This window comes from Mus musculus, chromosome 10, assembly GCF_000001635.26.
Source record: "Mus musculus strain C57BL/6J chromosome 10, GRCm38.p6 C57BL/6J".
Taxonomy (NCBI): Eukaryota; Metazoa; Chordata; class Mammalia; order Rodentia; family Muridae; genus Mus; species Mus musculus.
In genome coordinates this window covers 68753484-68777020 of record NC_000076.6, presented here as the reverse complement: position 1 = coordinate 68777020, position 23537 = coordinate 68753484, and the positions used below count along the sequence as shown (strand labels likewise).

At 40.2% G+C, this 23537-nt stretch overlaps 1 protein-coding gene across 2 annotated transcripts in view; it reads right to left on the bottom strand.

Moving 5' to 3' along the window:
- The window catches only part of Tmem26 (transmembrane protein 26), a 58910-nt gene that overhangs the window by 5635 nt on the left and 29738 nt on the right, over positions 1-23537 (bottom strand). For both annotated transcript variants that reach the window (NM_177794.3, XM_006513768.1), the window contains one exon: positions 1637-1713. In NM_177794.3, coding sequence (NP_808462.2) covers positions 1637-1713 — 77 coding nt within the window. The remainder of the gene's footprint in view (positions 1-1636; positions 1714-23537) is intronic.

Genomic DNA, 23537 nt, shown 5'->3' with positions numbered 1-23537 from the left:
TGTATTTTCCTTTTTTTGGGTAAGGATCTAGGTATGTGGTTGTGGCTAGCCTGGAACTCACAAGTAGACCAGGCTGGCCTCAATCCCAGAGATCTGCTTGAGACTATTTTCAGACCTCTGGGACTAAAAGAGGTCATTGCCATGCCCAAACTGTGTTTTGATTGTTTGTTTAGTTTTGTTCTTTGTTTTCCTAATTTGAAAAAAGCCAGGCAACCCTCCCTATCTCTCCAGGAAACAATTGTATCCAAGAAAGTATATGTTTTAAGACCCCTGAATGTGACTCAGAAGTTAAGAGCAGTGTCTGCCCTTCCAGAGTTTTCTGAGTTCAATTCCCAGCAACATGGTGGCTCACAGTCATCTGTAGTGGGATCCAATGCCCTCTTCTGATGTGTCTGAAGATAGCTACAGTGCACTTACATCAATAAAATAAATCTCTTTTTAAGAATACCCTGAATAAAAGACCCCTGCATCTATTAATGTGGATCCCAAAATGTACTCACTCTGACTTAGCTTCACCCTGAAGCCATCAGGAAGAGTGTCACACAGAATAAAATATACTTAGAAAAAGAATTACAAAAGTCTGGGGTTTCTCCAGAGTAAAGCACCAACGAGGGGAATTCCTGCAGCACATGTCTAACATGCGAAAGAGTTATGGCATGATTCCAAGCTGACACCGACCAATGCAATGTTCCATGGTCATAGAACAGTTTTGAATCTTTGCTGTCCACCATGGGAGCCACATGGGGCAAAGGACCAGGCAAAGCAGGGCCAGCATGACAGAAGAGTTTGGTTGTTCCTTTGCTTGATGTCATACAAATCCATTCAGTTGTGTATGACTGGTGGGTACATACAGAATACAGAAATACAGAAACACTAAAATAGTGTAGGAAATCACTAAAATGAAGACAAGCCGAACAGTTTGCCTCTTGCCAACCCTTGAAGATTTATGTATTCTTTAAAGTTAGAATAAGAGCTGCCATTAAAGGAAATCTTAATTTTCCGTACCACGGCTTGAAATCCTTTGTTCCTTTTACAATACATGTGGATCTCAAGATGTGATTGGCTGAAAATATGGAGACTACACATTGCCAAATCACTTAGCACTTATTGCATTATTGAGTCGTCACTTGAACTGCTGGGTCATCCCATTTCACAGATGGAAAACTTGAGGCACATATATCTCACCTAATTTTGGCAGGATTAGAGATGCTAAGTAATAGAAGGATTAACTGAGTTGAATATAAAGCAGTGTAGTTAACTGTTCAAGTATTTATTATTATTAATTTTGGGGGTCTTTCTGCAAATGAAATTTTACATAGACAAGGCTGACTTATAACTTTCTATGTTGCCAAGGATGAGTGTGAAGCCCTGCTCCTCCTGTTTTCACCATCAGAGTGTCGGGATTAAGGATGCACTTCACCATACCTGGCTACACTCACGTATCTTAAGTCCAACACACACCGAAGTGAGTCCACACTTGGTTTTCCTGAGTGTCAACTTTCTTCCTAAGTTGGAGTAGAGCTAACGCTAGGATATTAAACATGACCTCACTCAACTTACGCCCTTGTGCTAGTATGATTTATCTTTAGGAGTCATAATTTTCTATTTATTTATACAAATACAAAAAAACATTTACCTGCCAGATCAAGGGGGAACTGCAGCATACTCCACGTCCACACCACAAGAATGCCAGAGACCAGAGTAGGGTTGGTTCTAGAAGATAAGAGCACGTTAAATGAGCAGTTTACCATACACCCACACTCAGAGAAGAGAGATGATAAATCACAGCTTGTTAGGGACTAAATAAGTATTTTATGAGTTGACAAAATATATTGTGTTCTAATAAATTGATTTTAAAAACATGCATGGTAATAGAACCACATGAAAGATTGGGTCTTTGGCTAAATAGCAAGTTTGAGACCAGCATGGTCTACGTGTGATCTATTCTTTTAAAATAATAATAATAATAATAATAATAATAATAATAATTAATAATAATAATAATAATAAACAATCATAGTAATCACAAGCATAAATTGGAATAGAACCTATTGATGACATATTTTTCTCTAATTTGATGACACCTTAGAAAGATTACAGGATAGAAATACTATCAGAAACAGTTAAATACAGACATAAATGTTCAACCCTTCCCCCCCCCGTTTCAATAATGATTTTCCAGAAAAAGCTGATGATAGCCCCACGACTCCAAGACTACTGAAAATAAAAAACAATTAAAAAGGCAGGAGGGATGACCTAGTGGTTAAGATCACTTGCTGCTTTGTTACTGCAGAGGACCTGAGTTTGGTTTGTAGCATCCAAAGGGCAGCTTAAAACCCTCTATAACCCCAGTCCACAAGGATCTGACCTCTAGTACCAGGCACACGTACTAACCCAGGGGAACGCATATACACAGAAATTAAAAAAAAATAAAATAAAGCAAAGAGACAATTGAAAAGGGCATGCTGGTGCTTATGAATCTAAAACACAACATAGTGAAGGTAAGCCATCCTTAGGAGGAAAACTCCAGTGGTAATTTCAGTAACCAACAACTTGCCACCAGAGTATAGACTAAAAGGCTAAGTGTTTGTTTATGGTGTGTGTGTGTGTGTCTGTGTGTGTAGTATATATATGTGTGGTATGGGTGTGTGGATGTGTTCCTCTTTCACTATTGTATCCTCAGTCCCTAGAACAGTACCTGGAAATTATAGGTATTCAGTATATTTCCATAGAAAAGTTTAATTAGATGTACAAATCAAAAAGTTTGATTTGGTTTTCAACCAAAGACCCAATCTTTCATGTGGTCTGTGTTTAAAGAAATTCCCAGAAAGGTAGCTTCAGAAAACACACGTTGCATAGATGCAAAGATAAAGACAAACAAGCAAACAGACCAAGACCTTGTGATGTAACAACAGATCCTTTGTTTCCAACTTTTCCCAAGTGGGAGTTTTGCATGGGGAGGGCTAGAGAGGCATCAGAAAGTGTGCCGGAGAGAAGACTCGATGAGGTGATTTCAGGGGTGTCCATAAATGCTTCAAGTGTGGAGATCTTAAGAAATAAGAGCTGGATTTGTGAAGGAAATTTCAAAGCCGTCACCATCTGCCTCAGTAGTTAATTTGGAGAAGAGGTTGGTGACAGAAATTAAAGAGTCTTCACCTTCAAAGTGAAGACGGATTCTGAAGGACAGAAGGCAAGTTACCATTATCACCTACTTAGGTTATATAAGGGAGTCATCAGAAGGTGTCTGCGAGAGCTCAGAAAAGGCAATAATTACAAGAGTCCTGTGGGTTATCCAAGAATAGCTGCTCTCAAATGAGCTTATCTTGTCTTTATTTCAAAACAAACAAAAAAATTTGACCTGGGTTGCCAGACTGATAATGCTATAACTTGATAATAGATACTCGGATCTAGATAAGCCTCCCTCAAATATCTCCCATGGTATCTTATTAACAAAATTAAGAGATATTGTGAGCGAGTATGGCTAGGTGGATTTTAGACTGAGCAAATGAGTCCCCAAATGAAATGTTCTAACTGATGGCCACAGGCTCTGTGTTGGAATCTGCTCAAACCTGTGTGTTTGATCAATGACCTTGTTGATGATGTCAATGGGAGGCTTCTTGTGTCCATTCATGGAAACAGAGCTATTCTCTAGACAAACCCGTTTTGGTCATGAGCCCAAAACGATGTGACTGAATGACCTAAATTAGGGTAGAGCAGAATAGAAAAGATCCCATTCCCCAGGAGCAGCGAGTGGTTTTTCCCTTGATAACTAATTATGTGCCTGTGGCGCGAGATGATTTATGGCTTTTCAGAGTCAAATGCAAGCACAGGTCAGTTCCCATGAAATGTAAAATCGAATTTTAAGTGGAAGTCCCTTGAGAAGGTAGACTAAACCGCTTCTTTACCTGTCAGGGTCTATACAGAGCAAACCTTCCATTTTAAACTAATATTATACATGGTTTCTAGGATTATACTTAGTCCTCTAGCAACTCAACAAAGAAGGCACCTGTGCTTTCATGTCTGATCAAGGAGGAACTAAGACTTAGTAAGGCAGGGAAGTATGTCCAAATAGATTTTCTTGAAAGAAAGAATAAAGTTAGCTGATTTTAGCATCTATCCTCTTAAAGGAGTGGCTATTAGCTTTTTAATGTGTGTGTGTGTGTGTGTGTGTGTGTGTGTATGTGTGTGTGTGTGTGTGTGTGTGTATGTGTGTGTGTGCATATGTATATGTGTATCCATATGTGTATGTGTGTATGTAGATTCCCATGGAAACCATAGGGAGGCAGCAGAGCCACTGGAGCTCGAGTCCCTGGCAGCTTTGAGCTGCCTGACTTAGGAGCTAGAAACAGACTTTGAGCCTTCACATCTTAAGTGCTGAGCCATCACTCCAGCCCACATCTAGTCTTTCAGCTAATTTTTTCCTGGTTGTGATGAAACAGATAGCCAAAGCAAATTTGGCAAGAAGGATTTATCTTGCCTCAAGGTTTGAGTGATGCCACCTTAAATGGCAGGACAGGCATTTTGCAGGTAGGAAGCAGATAGAGGTTAACGTAGGCACTCTGCTTATCCCCCACCCCCATCTTTTCTTTCATTCTGGCCCTCTGGAACCCTGTGTACAAACTAAATAACTCACTAAAGGCTGTACTGTGACACTCACATTCAGAGTGAGTCTTTCTCAGTCCAATTTGTTCAGAAGTTCCCTTAGAGATATTCCCAGAAGTGTCTCCTAGATGATGCTAAAGCCCATTATGTTGACAATGCAAAACAGCCATCACACTAGAATCCTGGTACCATTACCAAGAATTGAATGGTAAGTTTTAGTCCTCCTGTATTTTAGAATGTTCAGCACACATCAGAAGCATGAATCACGAGGAGAGAAATTTATAACTTGCATAAAAGGACAGAGCCTATCACTGCCAGGAAAATCAGAGCAGGGTTAGGTAGGGAACAGATCGAGACACTGATGCCTATTCCCCTTTGTGCTTGAAGGGATTCAGTGTGGGAAATAAAGTAAAACCCTGTCTTGTAAGTTCAGAGTGAAAGCTTAGCCTCAAAGGTGTTTAGATGCATCTATCATTTCTAAAAATATCGCCCAAAGACAGACTACATCACTTCCGGGGCAGAAAGCCTCTGTTAGGATTAATCCCAAAGAGCTTGCAAGAAAATGGTTGATATTTTAGAGAGGCTTTCTGAAATAAATGCAGAGTGTTTTTCTAAAATGGTCACTTTTGAAGTTTCTTGCATTACCAAACTTTAATAACTCAGCCCCAAACATTTGTCTGTAATACCATGGAGTACAGTGGCAGTACACAGTATGGTTCCTGGGGATGCAAACACCAACCCTACTACCCCCAGAAGACCAGAATAAAGGCCTTTGACGCTAGACTGCTTATAGGTTACATCATATTCACTTCTCACTTAACATCTGCATAGACTGATACTCATAGGCTACATTGTGTCCACTTCTCACTTAACATTTGCATAGACTGATACTCATAGGCTACATTGTGTTCACTTCTCACTTAACATTTGCATGCTTTTGTTTAGTCCTCTGTACCACTTAACAATCACAATAGCTACTGGATCTCATGGGACAGTTTAAGTGTATTATTTTACTGTGAATATATATTTTGATACAGCATCTGACTCAGGCTGTGTGTGTGGGAAGGGAGGCAATGCACATTAGTTACCTTTATTTTATTACACATAGTCCCGAGACTATATTTCTAATGTTTATATTTATATGATGATCATGACGGTGCCTGCCTCAGAATGAATATAAAAAAATTAAATAACTTATTAACCTAGAGACCTGAGAACAATTCCAGGTTTGGAATTCTAATATACATTCTGACAACTAAGCAATAATTAGGTCTGTTATTTATGTTATTTTTATACTGCCTTCTATCTAAAATTCTTCACATTTCAATTTCATGTTCAAATTATATAGAGATAAACTCTAGGCTACCCTTAGACCTAAACAAGTCCAAGTGTAACCATATGATTTTCTCTATTAGTTACTTGTTCCAGGGATCTGACAAAGGTGACTTGAGGAAGAAAATGAGAGATTCAGGTTCACCATTTAAGGGTGTGGTTCACCTTCCTGGAGAGCCAGAGGCTGGAGCAGGAGATGACTGGTCACTTTGTATCCACAGTCAGTATGCAGACTGAGATGAATTCTAGTGTTCCTCTTAATTGTTCAGCTTTTCTTTGTAATTCAGTCCCAGAACCCAGCCTAGATAAAGATGCCATCGCCACTCAGGGAGAGCATTCCCCACTCTGTTCAACCTCTCTGGAAGGACCCTCAGAGACACACCAAGAGGTGCACCTCTTTCGTGATTTCAAATCCCATCATGTAGATAGTCAAGATTAAAAACCATCAACACAAGCCCCTTCCGCTCCACTCGAGCCCCGGGCTATCTTGCCAGCGAAGTCGCCTGACAGCCGCAAGGGCCCACACAGGATTCCCCACGGGATCCTAAGACCTCTGGTGAGTGGAACATAGCGCAGGCCCCAATCCAATCTCGAGGAACCTGAGACTGCGGTACATAGGGAAGCAGACTACCCGGGCCTGACCTGGGGCACAAGCTCCTTCCGCTCCACTTGAGCCCCGGGCTACCTTGCCTGCGGAGTCACCTGACACCCGCAAGGGCCCACACAGGATTCCACAAGGGATCCTAAGACCTCTAGTGAGTGGAACACAACTTCTGCCAGGAGTCCGGTTCGAACACCAGATATCTGGGTACCTTCCCTGCAAGAAGAGAGCTTTCCTGCAGAGAATACTCTACCCACTGAAACTAAGGAGAGTGCTACCCTCCCAGGTCTGCTTATAGAGGCTAACAGAGTCACCTGAAGAACAAGCTCTTAACAGAAACAACTATAACAGCTAGCTTCAGAGCTTACCAGATGGCAAAAGGCAAACGTAAGAAACCTAGTAACAGAAATCAAGACCACTCACCATCATCAGAACGCAGCACTCCCACCTCACCTAGTCCTGGGCACCCCAACACAACCGAAAATCTAGAACCAGATTTAAAAACATTTCTCATGATGATGATAGAGGACATCAAGAAGGACTTTCATAAGTCACTTAAAGAATTACAGGAGAGCACTGCTAAAGAGTTACAGGCCCTTAAAGAAAAGCAGGAAAACACAGCCAAACAGGTAATGGAAATGAACAAAACCATACTAGAACTAAAAAGGGAAGTAGACACAGTAAAGAAAACCCAAAGCGAGGCAACGCTGGAGATAGAAACCCTAGGAAAGAGATCTGGAACCATAGATGCGAGCATCAGCAACAGAATACAAGAAATGGAAGAGAGAATCTCAGGTGCAGAAGATTCCATAGAGAACATCGACACAACAGTCAAAGAAAAGACAAAATGCAAAAGGATCCTAACTCAAAACATCCAGGAAATCCAGGACACAATGAGAAGACCAAACCTACGGATAATAGGAATTGATGAGAATGAAGATTTTCAACTTAAAGGGCCAGCTAATATCTTCAACAAAATAATAGAAGAAAACTTCCCAAACATAAAGAAAGAGATGCCCATGATCATACAAGAAGCCTACAGAACTCCAAATAGACTGGACCAGAAAAGAAATTCCTCCCGACACATAATAATCAGAACAACAAATGCACTAAATAAAGATAGAATATTAAAAGCAGTAAGGGAGAAAGGTCAAGTAACATATAAAGGAAGGCCTATCAGAATTACACCAGACTTTTCACCAGAGACTATGAAAGCCAGAAGAGCCTGGACAGATGTTATACAGACACTAAGAGAACACAAATGCCAGCCCAGGCTAATATACCCGGCCAAACTCTCAATTACCATAGATGGAGAAACCAAAGTATTCCATGACAAATCCAAATTCACACAATATCTTTCCACGAATCCAGCCCTTCAAAGGATAATAACAGAAAAGAAGCAATACAAGGAAGGAAATCACGCCCTAGAACAAGCAAGAAAGTAATCCCTCAACAAACCAAAAAGAAGACAGCCACAAGAACAGAATGCCATCTCTAACAACAAAAATAAAAGGAAGCAACAATTACTTTTCCTTAATATCTCTTAATATCAATGGACTCAATTCCCCAATAAAAAGACATAGACTAACAGACTGGCTACACAAACAGGACCCAACATTCTGCTGCTTACAGGAAACCCATCTCAGGGAAAAAGACAGACACTACCTCAGAGTGAAAGGCTGGAAAACAATTTTCTGAGCAAATGGTATGAAGAAACAAGCTGGAGTAGCCATTCTAATGTCTAATAAAATCGACTTCTAACACATGGTCATCAAAAAAGACAAGGAGGGGCACTTCATGCTCATCAAAGGTAAAATCTTCCAAGAGGAACTCTCAATTCTGAATATCTATGCTCCAAATACAACGGCAGCCACATTCATTAAAGAAACTTTAGTAAAGCTCAAAGCACACATTGCACCTCACACAATAATACGGGGAACTTCAACAGACCACTTTCACCAATGGACAGATCATGGAAACAGAAACTAAACAGGGACACAGTGAAACTAACAGAAGTTATGAAACAAATGGATTTAACAGATATCTACAGAACATTTTATCCTAAAATCAAAGGATATACCTTCTTCTCTGCACCTCATGGTATCTTCTCCAAAATTGACCACTTAATTGGACACAAAACAAGCCTCAACAGATACAAAAATATTGAAATCGTCCCATGCATCCTATCAGATCACCATGGACTAAGGTTGATCTTCAATAACAAAATAAATAGTAGAAAGCCAACATTCATGTGGAAACTGAACAACACTATCCTCAATGATAGCTTGGTCAAGGAAGGAATAAAGAAAAAAATTAAGAACTTTTTGGAGTTTAATGAAAATGAAGCCACTTCATACCCAAACTTATGGGACACAATGAAAGCATTTCTAAGAGGAAAACTCATAGCTCTGAGTGCCTCCAAAAAGAAACTAGAGAGAGCACACATTAGCAGCTTGACAACACAACTAAAAGCTCTAGAACAAAAGGAAGCAAATTCACCCAAGAGGAGTAGACAGCAGGAAATAATCAAACTCAGGGGTGAAATCAACCAAGTGGAGACAAGAAGAACTATTCAAAGAATCAACCAATCGAGGAGCTGCTTCTTTGAGAAAATCAACACGATAGATAAACCCTTAGCCAGACTCACTAGAGGGCACAGGGAAAGCATCCCAATTAACAAAATCAGAAATGAAAAGGGAGACATAACAACAGATCCTGAAGAAATCCAAAACACCATCAGATCCTTCTACAAAAGGCTATACTCAACAAAACTGGAGAACCTGGATGAAATGGACAAGTTTCTAGACAGATACCAGGTACCAAAGTTAAATCAAGATCAGGTTAATGATCTAAACAGTCCTATATCCCCTAAAGAAATAGAAGCAGTCATTAATTGTCTCCCAACCAAAAAAAAGCCCAGGACCAGATGGGTTTCATGCAGAGTTCTATCAGACCTTCAAAGAAAATCTAATCCCAGTTCTTCACAAACTATTCCACAAAATAGAAACAGAAGGTACTCTACCCAAGTCGCTCTATGAAGCCACATTTACTCTGATACCTAAACCACAAAAAGATCCAACAAAGATAGAGAACTTCAGACCAATTTCCCTTATGAATATCGATGCAAAAATCCTCAATAAAATTCTCGCTAACCGAATCCAAGAACATATTAAAGCAATCATCCATCCTGACCAAGTAGGTTTTATTCCAGGGATGCAGGGATGGTTTAATATATGAAAATCCATCAATGTAATCCATTATATAAACAAACTCAAAGACAAAAACCACATGATCATCTCGTTAGATGCAGAAAAAGCATTTGACAAGATCCAACACCCATTCATGATAAAAGTTTTGGAAAGATCAGGAATTCAAGGCCCATACCTAAACATGATAAAAGCAATCTACAGCAAACCAGTAGCCAACATCAAAGTAAATGGAGAGAAGCTGGAAGCAATCCCACTAAAATCAGGGACTAGACAAGGCTGCCCACTTTCTCCCTACCTTTTCAACATAGTACTTGAAGTATTAGCCAGAGCAATTCGACAATAAAAGGAGATCAAGGGGATACAAATTGGAAAAGAGGAAGTCAAAATATCACTTTTTGCAGATGATATGATAGTATATATAAGTGACCCTAAAAATTCTACCAGAGAACTCCTAAGCCTGATAAACAGCTTCGGTGAAGTAGCTGGATATAAAATAAACTCAAACAAGTCAATGGCCTTTCTCTATACAAAGTATAAACAGGCTGAGAATGAAATTAGGGAAACAACACCCTTCTCAATAGTCACAAATAATATAAAATACCTTGGCGTGACTCTAACTAAGGAAGTGAAAGATCTGTATGATAAGAACTTCAAGTCTCACTGAAACTTATAGAGGAGAAAATAGGGAAAAGCCTCGAAGATATGGGTACAGGGGGAAAATTCCTGAATAGAAGAGCAATGGCTTGTGCTGTAAGATCAAGAATCGATAAATGGGACCTCATAAAATTGCAAAGCTTCTGCAAAACAAAAGACACCGTCAATAAGACAAAAAGGCCGCCAACAGATTGGGAAAGGATCTTTACCTATCCCAAATCGGATAGGGGACTAATATCCAATATATATAAAGAACTCAAGAAGGTGGACTCCAGAAAATCAAATAACCCCATTAAAAATGGGGCTCAGAGCTGAACAAAGAATTCTCACCTGAGGAATACCGAATGGCAGAGAAGCACCTGAAAAAATGTTCAACATCCTTAATCATCAGGGAAATGCTAATCAAAACAACACTGAGATTCCACTTCACTCCAGTCAGAATGGCTAAGATCAAAAACTCAGGTGACAGCAGATGCTGGCGAGGATGTGGAGAAAGGGGAACACTCCTCCATTGTTGGTGGGATTGCAGGCTTGTACACTCTGGAAATCAGTCTGGCTGTTCCTCAGAAAATTGGACATAGTACTACCGGAGGATCACGCAATACCTCTCCTGGGCATATATCCAGAAGATGTCCCAACCGGTAAGAACACATGCTCCACTATGTTCATAGCAGCCTTGTTTATAATAGCCAGAAGCTGGAAAGAACCCAGATGCCCCTCAACAGAGGAATGGATACAGAAAATGTGGTACATTCACACAATGGAGTACTACTCAGCTATTAAAAAGAATGAATTTATGAAATTCCTAGGCAAATGGATAGACCTGGAGGGCATCATCCTGAGTGAAGTAACCCAATCACAAAGGAACTCTCACAATATGTACTCACTGATAAGTGGATATTAGCCCAGAAACTTAGGATATGCAAGATATAAGATACAACTTGCCAAACCATGAAATTCAAGAAGAACGAAGACCAAAGTGTGGACACTTTACCCTTTCTTAGAAATGGGAACAAAACACCCATGGAAGGAGTTACAGAGACAAAATTTGGAGCTGTGATGAAAGGATGGACCATCTAGTGATTGCCATATGAAGGGATCCATCCCATAATTAGCTTCCCAATGCTGACACCATTGCATACACTAGCCAGATTTTGCTGAAAGGACCTGGATATAGCTCTCTCTTGTGAGACTATGCCGGGGCCTAGCAAACACAGAAGTGGATGATCACAGTCAGCTATTGAATGGGTCACACGGCCCCCAATGGAGGAGCTAGAGAAAGTACCCAAGGAGCTAAAGGGAACTGCAACCCTATAGGTGGAACAACAATATGAACTAACCAGTACCCGGGAGCTCTTGTCTTTAGCTGCATATGTATCAAAAGATGGCCTAGTCAGTCATCACTGCAAAGAGAGGCCCATTGGACTTGCAAACTTTATATGCTCCAGTACAGGGGAATGCCAGGGCCAAAAAGGAGGAGTGGGTGGGTAGGGGATTGGGGGTGAGTGGGTATGGGGGACCTTTGGGATAGCATTGAAAATGTAAACGAGGAAAATACCTAATAATAATAAAAAAAGAACTTCAAGTCTCTGAAGAAAGAAATTAAAGAAGATCTCAGAAGATGGAGAGATCTCCCATGCTCATGAAATGGCAGGATCAATATAGTAAAAATGGCTATCTTGCCAAAAGCAATCTACTGATTCAATGCAATCCCCATCAAAATTCCAACTCAATTTTTCAACAAATTAGAAAGAGCAATCTGCAAATTCATCTGGAATAACAAAAAACCTAGGATAGCAAAAACTCTTCTCAAGGAAAAAAGAACTTCTGGTGGAATCACCATGCCTGACCTAAAGCTGTACTACAGAGCAATTGTGATAAAAACTGCATGGTTCTGGTATATCGACAGACAAGTACACCAATGGAATAGAATTGAAGACCCAGAAATGAACCCACACACCTATGGTCACTTGATCTTTGACAAGGGAGCTAAAACCATCCAGTGGAAAAATGACAACATCTTCAACAAATGATGCTGGCACAACTGGTGGTTATCATGTAGAATCATGTGAATCGATCCATTCCTATCTCCTTGTACTAAGGTCAAATCTAAGTGGATTAAGGAACTCCACATAAAACCAGAGACAGTGAAACTTATTGAGGAGAAAGTAGGGAAAAGCCTTGAAGATATGAGCACAGGGGAAAAATTCCTGAATAGAACAGCAATGGTTTGTGTTGTAAGATTGAGAATTGACAAATGAGACCTAATAAAATTGCAAAGCTTCTGCAAGGCAAAAGACACCATCAATAAGACAAAAAGGCCACCAACAGATTGGGAAAGGATCTTTACCTGTCCAAAATCAGATAGGGGACTAATATCCAATATATATAAAGAACTCAAGAAGGTGGACTCCAGAAAATCAAATAACCCCATTAAAAAATGAGCTACACAAAGAATTCTCACCTGAGGAATACTGAATGGATGAGAAGCACATGAAAAAATGTTCAACATCATTCATCATCAGGGAAATGCAAATCAAAACAACCCTGAGATTCCACCTCACACCAGTCAGAGTGGCTAAGATCAAAAATACAGGTGACAGCAGATGCTGGCGAGGATTTGGAGGAAGAGGAACACTCCTTCATTGTTGGTGGGATTGCAAGCTTGTACAACCACTCTGGAAATCAGTCTGGCTGTTCCTCAGAAAACTGGACATAGTACTATCAGAGATTCCAACAATACCTCTCCTGGGCATATATCCAGCAGATATTCCAACCGGTAAGAAGGACACATTCTTCACTATGTTCATAGAAGCCCTATTTATAATAGCCAGAAGCTGGAAAGAAACCAGATGCCCCTCAACAGAGGAATGGATACAGAAAATGTGGTACATTCACACAATGGTATACTACTCAGCTATTAAAAAGAATGAATTTATGAAATTCCTAGGCAAATGGATGGACCTGGAGGGCATCATCCTGAGTGAGGTAACCCAATCACAAAAGAACTCGCACAATATCTACTCACTGATAAGTGGATATTAGCCCAGAAACTTAGGATATGCAAGATATAAGATACAACTTGCCAAACCATGAAATTCAAGAAGAACGAAGACCAAAGTGTGGACACTTTACCCTTTCTTAGAAATGGGAACAAAACACCCATGGAAGGAGTTACAGAGACAAAATTTGGAGCTGTGATGAAAGGATGGACCATCTAGTGATTGCCATATGAAGGGATCCATCCCATAATTAGCTTCCCAATGCTGACACCATTGCATACACTAGCCAGATTTTGCTGAAAGGACCTGGATATAGCTCTCTCTTGTGAGACTATGCCGGGGCCTAGCAAACACAGAAGTGGATGATCACAGTCAGCTATTGAATGGGTCACACGGCCCCCAATGGAGGAGCTAGAGAAAGTACCCAAGGAGCTAAAGGGAACTGCAACCCTATAGGTGGAACAACAATATGAACTAACCAGTACCCGGGAGCTCTTGTCTTTAGCTGCATATGTATCAAAAGATGGCCTAGTCAGTCATCACTGCAAAGAGAGGCCCATTGGACTTGCAAACTTTATATGCTCCAGTACAGGGGAATGCCAGGGCCAAAAAGGAGGAGTGGGTGGGTAGGGGATTGGGGGTGAGTGGGTATGGGGGACCTTTGGGATAGCATTGAAAATGTAAACGAGGAAAATACCTAATAATAATAAAAAAAGAACTTCAAGTCTCTGAAGAAAGAAATTAAAGAAGATCTCAGAAGATGGAAAGATCTCCCATGCTCATGAATTGGCAGGATCAATATAGTAAAAATGGCTATCTTGCCAAAAGCAATCTACTGATTCAATGCAATCCCCATCAAAATTCCAACTCAATTTTTCAACAAATTAGAAAGAGCAATCTGCAAATTCATCTGGAATAACAAAAAACCTAGGATAGCAAAAACTCTGCTCAAGGATAAAAGAACCTCTGGTGGAATCACCATGCCTGACCTAAAGCTGTAATACAGAGCAATTGTGATAAAAACTGCATGGTACTGGTATAGAGACAGACAAGTACACCAATGGAATAGAATTGAAGACCCAGAAATGAACCCACACACCTATGGTCACTTGATCTTTGACAAGGGAGCTAAAACCATCCAGTGGAAAAATGACAACATCTTCAACAAATGATGCTGGCACAACTGGTGGTTATCATGTAGAATCATGTGAATCGATCCATTCCTATCTCCTTGTACTAAGGTCAAATCTAAGTGGATTAAGGAACTCCACATAAAACCAGAGACAGTGAAACTTATTGAGGAGAAAGTAGGGAAAAGCCTTGAAGATATGAGCACAGGGGAAAAATTCCTGAATAGAACAGCAATGGTTTGTGTTGTAAGATTGAGAATTGACAAATGAGACCTAATAAAATTGCAAAGCTTCTGCAAGGCAAAAGACACCATCAATAAGACAAAAAGGCCACCAACAGATTGGGAAAGGATCTTTACCTGTCCAAAATCAGATAGGGGACTAATATCCAATATATATAAAGAACTCAAGAAGGTGGACTCCAGAAAATCAAATAACCCCATTAAAAAATGAGCTACACAAAGAATTCTCACCTGAGGAATACTGAATGGATGAGAAGCACATGAAAAAATGTTCAACATCATTCATCATCAGGGAAATGCAAATCAAAACAACCCTGAGATTCCACCTCACACCAGTCAGAGTGGCTAAGATCAAAATTCAGGTGACAGCAGATGCTGGCGAGGATGTGGAGAAAGGGGAACACTCCTCCATTGTTGGTGGGATTGCAAGCTTGTACAACCACTCTGGAAATCAGTCTGGCTGTTCCTCAGAAAACTGGACATAGTACTATCAGAGATTCCAACAATACCTCTCCTGGGCATATATCCAGCAGATATTCCAACTGGTAAGAAGGACACATTCTTCACTATGTTCATAGAAGCCCTATTTATAATAGCCAGAAGCTGGAAAGAAACCAGATGCCCCTCAACAGAGGAATGGATACAGAAAATGTGGTACATTCACACAATGGTATACTACTCAGCTATTAAAAAGAATGAATTTATGAAATTCCTAGGCAAATGGATGGACCTGGAGGGCATCATCCTGAGTGAGGTAACCCAATCACAAAAGAACTCGCACAATATCTACTCACTGATAAGTGGATATTAGCCCAGAAATTAAAATGCACAAGATATAAGATACAATTTGCTAAATGCATGAAACTCAAGAAGAACGAAGTCCAAAGTGTGGACACTTGGCCCCTTCTTAGAATTGGGAACAAAACACCCATGGAAGGAGTTACAGAGACAAAGTTTGGAGCTGAGAAAAAAAGATGGACCATCTAGAAACTGCCATATCCGGGGACCCATCCCATAATCAGCTTCCAAACGCTGACACCATTGTATACACTAATAAGATTTTGCCTAAGTGACCCAGATATGGCTGTCACTTGTGAGACTATGCCAGGGACTGGCAAACGCAGAAGTGGATCCTCACAGTCAGCTATTGGATGGATGGCAGGGCCCCCATAGAGGAGCTGGGGAAAGTACTCAAGGAGCTGAAGGGATCTGCAATCCTATAGGTGGAACAACAATATGAACTAACCAATTACCCGCCCCCCCTGAGCTCGTGTCTCTAGCTGCATATGAATCAGAAGATGGCCTAGTCGGCCATCAGTGGAAAGAGAGGCCCATTGGACTTGCAAACTTTATATGCCTCAGTACAGACCAAGCCTTGGCTAGGACCAAGAAGTGGGAGTAGGTGGGTGGGGGAGTGGGTGGGGGGACTTTTGGGATAGCATTGAAAATGTAATTGAAATAAATACCCAATTAAAAAATGGAAAAAAAAGAACCACTTTTGTCAAAAACAAAACAAAACAAAAAGAACAACAACAACAAAAAAACAAATATGCATGGAAGCAAAACATCCATGCACATAAAAATAAATTAAAAAAATATAAAATAAGTCACTCTTTGATTATCTTAACTATTTTTTTAAAATGGAGAGTTTTTTTTTAGTATAAAAGAGACAGTGCACAAATAGGATTCATGCACTTTTAAAAGTGTAACAAACACATTGAGACAATAAAGAAGAGAAAGAGAAGAGAAAGCACAAAGGTTTCAAGGGGAAAAAAAGAGTTCACGAGATTGAGCCCAGGAAAAACATACGAAAGGCCTTTTCTGCATTGTCAAATATTCTGAAATATAGTAATGGTGCTGAAACAGACTTTTTCTTTTTAATAAACAATCTGTGTTCAGAAATCCTATAGAGGGTGTTCCCAGAGGTGATGAACTATTTCTCCCGAATATGCTCAATTTAGACTCATGAACATTTTGACAGAGAAGCCACGGCCAATAGAAAGGTCAACAGATACCTCCCCCCCTTCACAAATATGGGTTATATTAGACACGCTGTCAAAGATCACCATCCATGCTGTGCAAATTAACCAGCGACAAGCAACAAATCCAGCATCATTGACTCTCCTTAATGTAGCACAGTTGCAGGTAAGAGCAATGTCTAGGGCGTGCATGCTCCCGGCTCAGCTGCCGTCGGGAGAGGGAGAGAGACATTGTGTAGGATAAAGTTAAAGGGGCAAGAAAAATTTCTTCCAGATGATTGCAGCTGGTGGGAAGAATCAATGCAATATGCTGCAACAAAAGGTGGGAGAGGTTTTAAACCCTAGGAAAGAAAGCACTGGAGGACCCCCAGGGAGGGGGGGGGGGCGCAGCTGATTGATGAGGAGGTGGGGCTAGGGGCGGGGCAGCTGATTAAAATGGATGGGGATTTCTGTTTATTAATTGAGTTTTAAAGTGAGGCCCGGGTGTTCCCACAAACACTGCAAGATTGGAGCCCCTTCATCCTCTATGATGTTGTCCGCTCATTAGGTTCTTTAATACATCTGGAAGACAGGGATCTTATGTCTGTAAGAGCTGAGAGGAGATTACAACTCAACAGGAGCGGGAAGTGAAGAACCATTTCAGATTTCCTGTAAGAAATGCTCTGAGAGAGAAAGCCAAGGCTGACTGTAATTTGAATATAAACTGTCAGCCTTCCCCCACCTCCCACCACTGATTCCTGCTGTAGGACCCTGTGTTTGAACACTTGGTCTCTAGTTTGGGGCCCAGCTGGTGGCGCTGTTGGAGAGCTTATGGAAAATTTAGGAGGTGGAATCTAGCTAGAGGAAGTATATCGCTGGGAATGGGGTTTGGGGTTTTTTATAGCCCGACTTCTCTTCTATCTCATTTCCTGTCTGCCAGGCCAGCTTCCTGTCCCTGCAGCCATTCCTTCCCCAGTCGTTTTCTGTACCCCAATAAAACATGTTAAGGCCATCTTGATCAATCGGAGATTGGGTTTTCAAAGTGAGAGGTTCCTTGAGACTGGAAGGAGCTGAATGAGTTTAGAATGCAATTTGAAAAGGCTAGGCATGTTGGTACATACCTTTAACCTCAACGTTAAAGATGCAGAGGCAGGTGGGTCTCCATGAGTTCAACACCAGCCTAATCTATATAGTGAGTTACAGAATCTCCAAAGCTGCACAGAGACCCTGTCTCCAAGAAATAAGAAAGGAAGGGAGGAAGGGAGGAAGGGAGGGAGGGAGGGAGGGAGGGAGAGAGAGAGAGAGAGAGAGAGAGAGAGAGAGAGAGAGAGAGAGAGAGAGAGCGAGCAAGCTCACATTTAGAATGTAGTGGTCCAAGGGGCCTCTCTTCGGTATTGCAAACCTTATATGCCCCAATACAGGGGAATGCCAGGGCCAAGAAGCGGGAGTGGGTGGGTAGGGGAGCAGGGTGGAGGGAGGGTATAGGGAACATTCCGGATAGCATTTGAAATGTATATAAAGAAAATATCTAATAAAAAATAAATTAAAAAAAAAAAGAATGTAGTGGTCCAGAGACATGATGGGTTTGTTTAGAAATGAAAGTGAAACTTTAAAACCAACTTTAAAACTTTTAAACCAATTCATGTAAGTGATGAATAGACTTCAAATCTATTACAGACCTTCTAAAAAGACATGGTAAATTCTCCTGTGCACTCAGCTGACTAAGAAAGTAGAGGCATGTGCAGAGAGGGCCCAACTGGGTCTTGTTTAAATGAAGGTTCTCTGAGCACAGGTGTGCATCTGAATACATCCCACATCTTCAGTAGGTGTGGCTGTAAGTGTTTAAAGTTCCATATCCATTTCTGCTCTAGTTACAAATTGCAAACTACTTCATTGTATTGGAATTGTGCAAGATTCAAGGTAAAAGTGACACTGAAAATCAAATAGATACATTAATAAAATAAATAAGACAAATAATATAAAAATGAACAACAATAATATTATTTACAAAGCATTAGTACAAGATAATTGAGTAATAAGATAAATGAATAAATAAATTCAAACAAATAAATAAATAGGCCAAGCATCAGCCAGTGCCATCCTGAAATTGATAGATTGCTCCGATTAAGAAACAAAGGGAGAGGTCTGCCTGGAGAACCGTTTCAGTGGTCAAGAGTGCTAGCTAGTCTTTTAGAGGACCCAGGTTCAGTTCTCAGTGCCTACCAGTAACTCCAGCTCCATAAACCACCTTCTGGTCTCTGCAGGCACTGAACACATGTGGAGCACATACATGTGTACAGGCAAACTCATACACATAAGATAAAAGCATTTTTTTAAGGTAACAGATGAAGAAGCTTGTGATGGTGGCAGAGATGTATGGAGAGTGGCCAATTATCAACAAAGTATGTGATACGTCAAAAAGAGAAACAAGGAGCCGGTAACTAAGGGTTACATGATTTAGCACAAAGCAAGGACATCAAAGCAACTAATCTTTTCAAAACTGGAAAACGGTTCTGTGCTCAAGCTAAAGAAACATGGAATGTAAAAGACTCAAGGAATCCACAGATTTAGTGAAGATATAGCAACCACGTGGTATGAGTACAGAGACCCTCAGAGTCAACAGGACAGGGACGGATGGGAAAAATCAACTTGAAAGACCCCATGGTCTGAATTCATGTCTTGATTTGAGATAGTATTAGACAGGTGAATGACCTGGCAGATAGACCCACAGCAAAATGTCTGATCTGAAGCTCAGAGAAGTTAAATACATTCAAAAGGAATAAACCAAGAACCCCAAACACACAGACACACACTTGCAACAGCAGCCTCAGAAGGGGGATGGGAAAAGGAAGCAGGGACAGCATTTAGAGATGATGGCTGACATGTGTGCCCAGATGTAGCACAGCCACACCGATGGTCGATGGAGAAAAGGAAACCTTGTGGGCAGCAAGCCGACTCCTCATGTGCAGGGCAGCTGTGAATAAGCAAGGAGTAAACCTGAAAGGAGATAGTGGTGTTCCCAAAACACTTGGTTGAGTGAGCGGCCTATACGCAATATAGATATTTGTATCGCATGTATGTGTGTCATAAATGAAAACTTGTCAACCATGTAGCCTTTGTGAAAACAAAGCTGCATTCTTCAAGCAAAAGGCGAAAATAAACATTCTTTTTAGTCTATTTTAGTCCAGTTAAAGAAAGACTTGAAAAGTGTCTTGCTAGCAGGTTTATCAAAAACAAAAAACAAAAACAAAAACAAACACTACCACCACCACCACCAACAAAACCAAATGATTTTGCCAAATGGGATGGAGAGGGATCTTACCCTTTTGTTAAATGAAAATATCATAACGGAGAAAATCCATAGTGTGTAAATATTGTCAAGGACAAAACCATAGTGTGTGCAGTAACATACCAACTCATAATATATGTATTGGCATAATAGCCCTCGGGAGACTGAGATGAAGTTTTGGTCCACGAGGCAGATGGAGCCATGATGAAATGGACTAATGCTGTTGTATTTTACCATAGCTGCATCAGGATTAACCTATGATAGAGTATAAACAAGAACACATCCGTCTTATGCAAGCAGAGCACCCTCTAGAGAAAGCTAGATGCTTCATCAAGCAAGCCTCGGGACATTTAAACGTGTTGAACCAATTTAATTCATAACAAGAGTACAATACAATTAAAATTTAAAACGAAGGAGAAATTTTGAGGAATCTTCATTTACTTGGGAACTAATTTTGAATTATATTAAATAAAGGACCAAGACACCAGAATCTATAGGAACGTAAGACAGCCGTGCCGAGAAGTAAACGTGGGACTCTGGATGCTGGAGAAGAAAGACTGGTGATCTAAAGTCTGAGAAAGAAATGAAAATGGAATGATTATCATCAAGTCAATAAAACCCACACGTCTGTCTTTATAAATAAATAAGTTAAATAATTAATTAATAGGCCGATAATCCTCCCCCAACAAGTAAGCAAGCCCATCCTCTCTGGGGAAAAGGAACGAGAGTGAGTCAACATTTAAACCCAGGAAATGAAACAGAGGGCTCACCTCTGAGGCCACAGAACTTATTAACACATGTATGCTAACAGCAGGAGAACTTCATGGCAAAAGACCACTTATTTACAAGAAAGAGAAAAAAATATCCTTGAGAGAAAAGCACACCCCCAAATAAGAAAAATATAAAATATCTAACTAGTCCTAGAGGAGGAAATGATATTGAATTAGTGATTAGATATGATGAAGAAAGGAGGAGGAAGATGAGGGGGAAGAGGTAGAGGGAGCAAAGAGGAAAAGGAAACCACTTCCCATAAAGGAAAGGCCTGGTCCAGATTGCTTCCTTGGGGAATTCTATAAATTCTTGAAAGAAATATCAATTATGCAAAAAATATTTTCAGTAAATAGAAATAAAAATGATGCTTCCTGGTACGTTTATTAAAGCCAGTGTTGTCTGGATTCAAAAGCTTGAATGAGATACCCTTAGAGATAATACTGGGGAACAATATGCCCCATGGACAAGATGGAAGAAAGGAGAAATGTTGGCAAATCAGGCCAAAAAACCACATCACAAAGAACTATGCTGCACAACTAAGTTCAATTTATCCTGGCATCAAAGGTGATTTAACATCTGAAGATCAGTTAATATAATACAGTCATTTTTTTATAATAAAGAACAACCACCAAAATAAAAATCATATCAAAAAAGGCAGACCTCATGGTATTCAATATACATAAGAAAAATTTCTCACTGATGTAGAAATAAAAAATTACATTTCCTCAGGTTTATAATGATAGCCTGGGCCAGCAGAATGGCAACAGCACCCTTAACAGAGAAAACCAAAATATTTCTCTTGAGACTGAAATGTTCAATTCTACTGTATCTGTCTGATGCAGAGGAGGGCTACAAGATGGTAGAATAAGACAAAAAAATAAATTCATGGAGCATGCTTTGGCAACAATCAGAAGTGTCTTCACTTATAAGGAGGATGATCTAACAGTAAAACCTGGAGATAGAAACAAAATAGGTAAGTTTTGTGTGTCATTGCTGGTTACCAAATCATTACGTATATAAATAATGTCTCCACTAAAGCAACTAAAAACGAGAAAGGGAAAGGAAAGAAAAAAAAAACCTCCATCAGAAAGAATATAAGACATAATAATAAAAATTAGTAAAAGAAATAATAAAAGACTCAAGAGAATCATGTAGAAAAGCAGAGAAAGGACTTGAAATGCAAAGGTGAGTTGAAGAGTATCTATCTATGATATAACATCCCAAGGGCAATTTCTCTTTCCTCCCTGTCTCCATCCCTCACCTCCTTCACCCCTGCCTCCTCCCTCCCCATCCATCGCTCCTCAGTTTCCCTTCATAAACTGCAGGTCTCCTGGGGATATCAAGAAGCAAGGCATATCAAGTTGCAGTAAGATTAGTCACCTCCCCTCATAGTAAGGCTGGACAAGGCAAGCCAGTAAGAGGATAGGGGGTTCCAAAAGGAGGCAAACATGTCAGAAACAAGCTCAGAATTTTCACGTTCACAGATGAGAGGGCTTTATAATTCTGAAGCTTCCCAAATAATCGTTCATGTTAGCTCACTTCCTACAAGACCACAAGGTTTTCTGTTTGTATGTTTGCTTGTTGTTTGGTTTGGTTTGGTTTGGTTTGGTTTGGTTTGGTTTGGTTTGGTTGCTTTTTAAATAAAACTCAGTAAGATGGTCACAGCCACATGGCTAGGTAAAGCCCCACGTTACCAGAAGCAATGGTTTTTAGAAAGTAGTGCTACAGTGTCTACCAAAACCACCTTGTGAGGTTGGTATAAGGACAAGCACACACATGCCTCATTGGAGCTCTTATACCTGCAGTCAACTGATTTTAAATAAACACACCAGCTGAACTCAGAAAGAGTATTTTCAACAGATATTTTCGAGACAATTAGTCCAAGCTTGGTCATTGCCCAAAATACTGAACTTGAAGGTTTATCTCACAGTGCACAAAGTTAAATCAAATGGAAACACACACACAAACATATGCAAACATACACACACACAAGCATGCACACACTCAAACATATACACACATACACTCTGAGAGAGACAGAGACAGAGAGAGCTAAATAGTCCCATAGGTAGAAAAAGGAATATGCTTCTGATTTTGGATTTGTTCTTATTTCCTATGTATGGCAGCAAGAAACATAACCCAAAAGAGATAAACCAATACATTGTATTACAGAGAACTCTGTTATTCATAAGACATCCTTATGAGGTGGAAGATGGCTCAGCAGTTAAGGACCTGTGTTCAATTGCTAGCATCACATTGTGGCTAACAACCAGCTGTTACTACAGTTCCATTGGATCCAGTCTCCTTTTCTGAACAGACAGACAGACAGACACACACACACACACACACACACACACACACACACACACACGACATTTTTGGTATCGTTTCTTACAGTATATATGAGACCTGAGACAGGAACTTAGAACTCGGAAGCAAGCTTTTTGAAGAGGAAGTCTAGATGCATTTTGGGAGTTGACCACAGGTTGAGGTGTATTTGAGTTACAGAGGTGCAAGGGGACAGGAGGGAAATCAGAAAAGGCCACTGACACAATCTGGAAATACTGAAACAAAATAATTTCAATTTGAGGAAATACAATCGAAAACAACATGGGAAGATATTTAGAAATGGAATCTGTAACAAAATATCCTTTATTATTTATAGGAGGGTGCTTGTAGGACACTCAAGTTCTTAGAAAACATTGTACAACATTGTCATGTAATCCGTGCTGTAGGGCAATAATGAA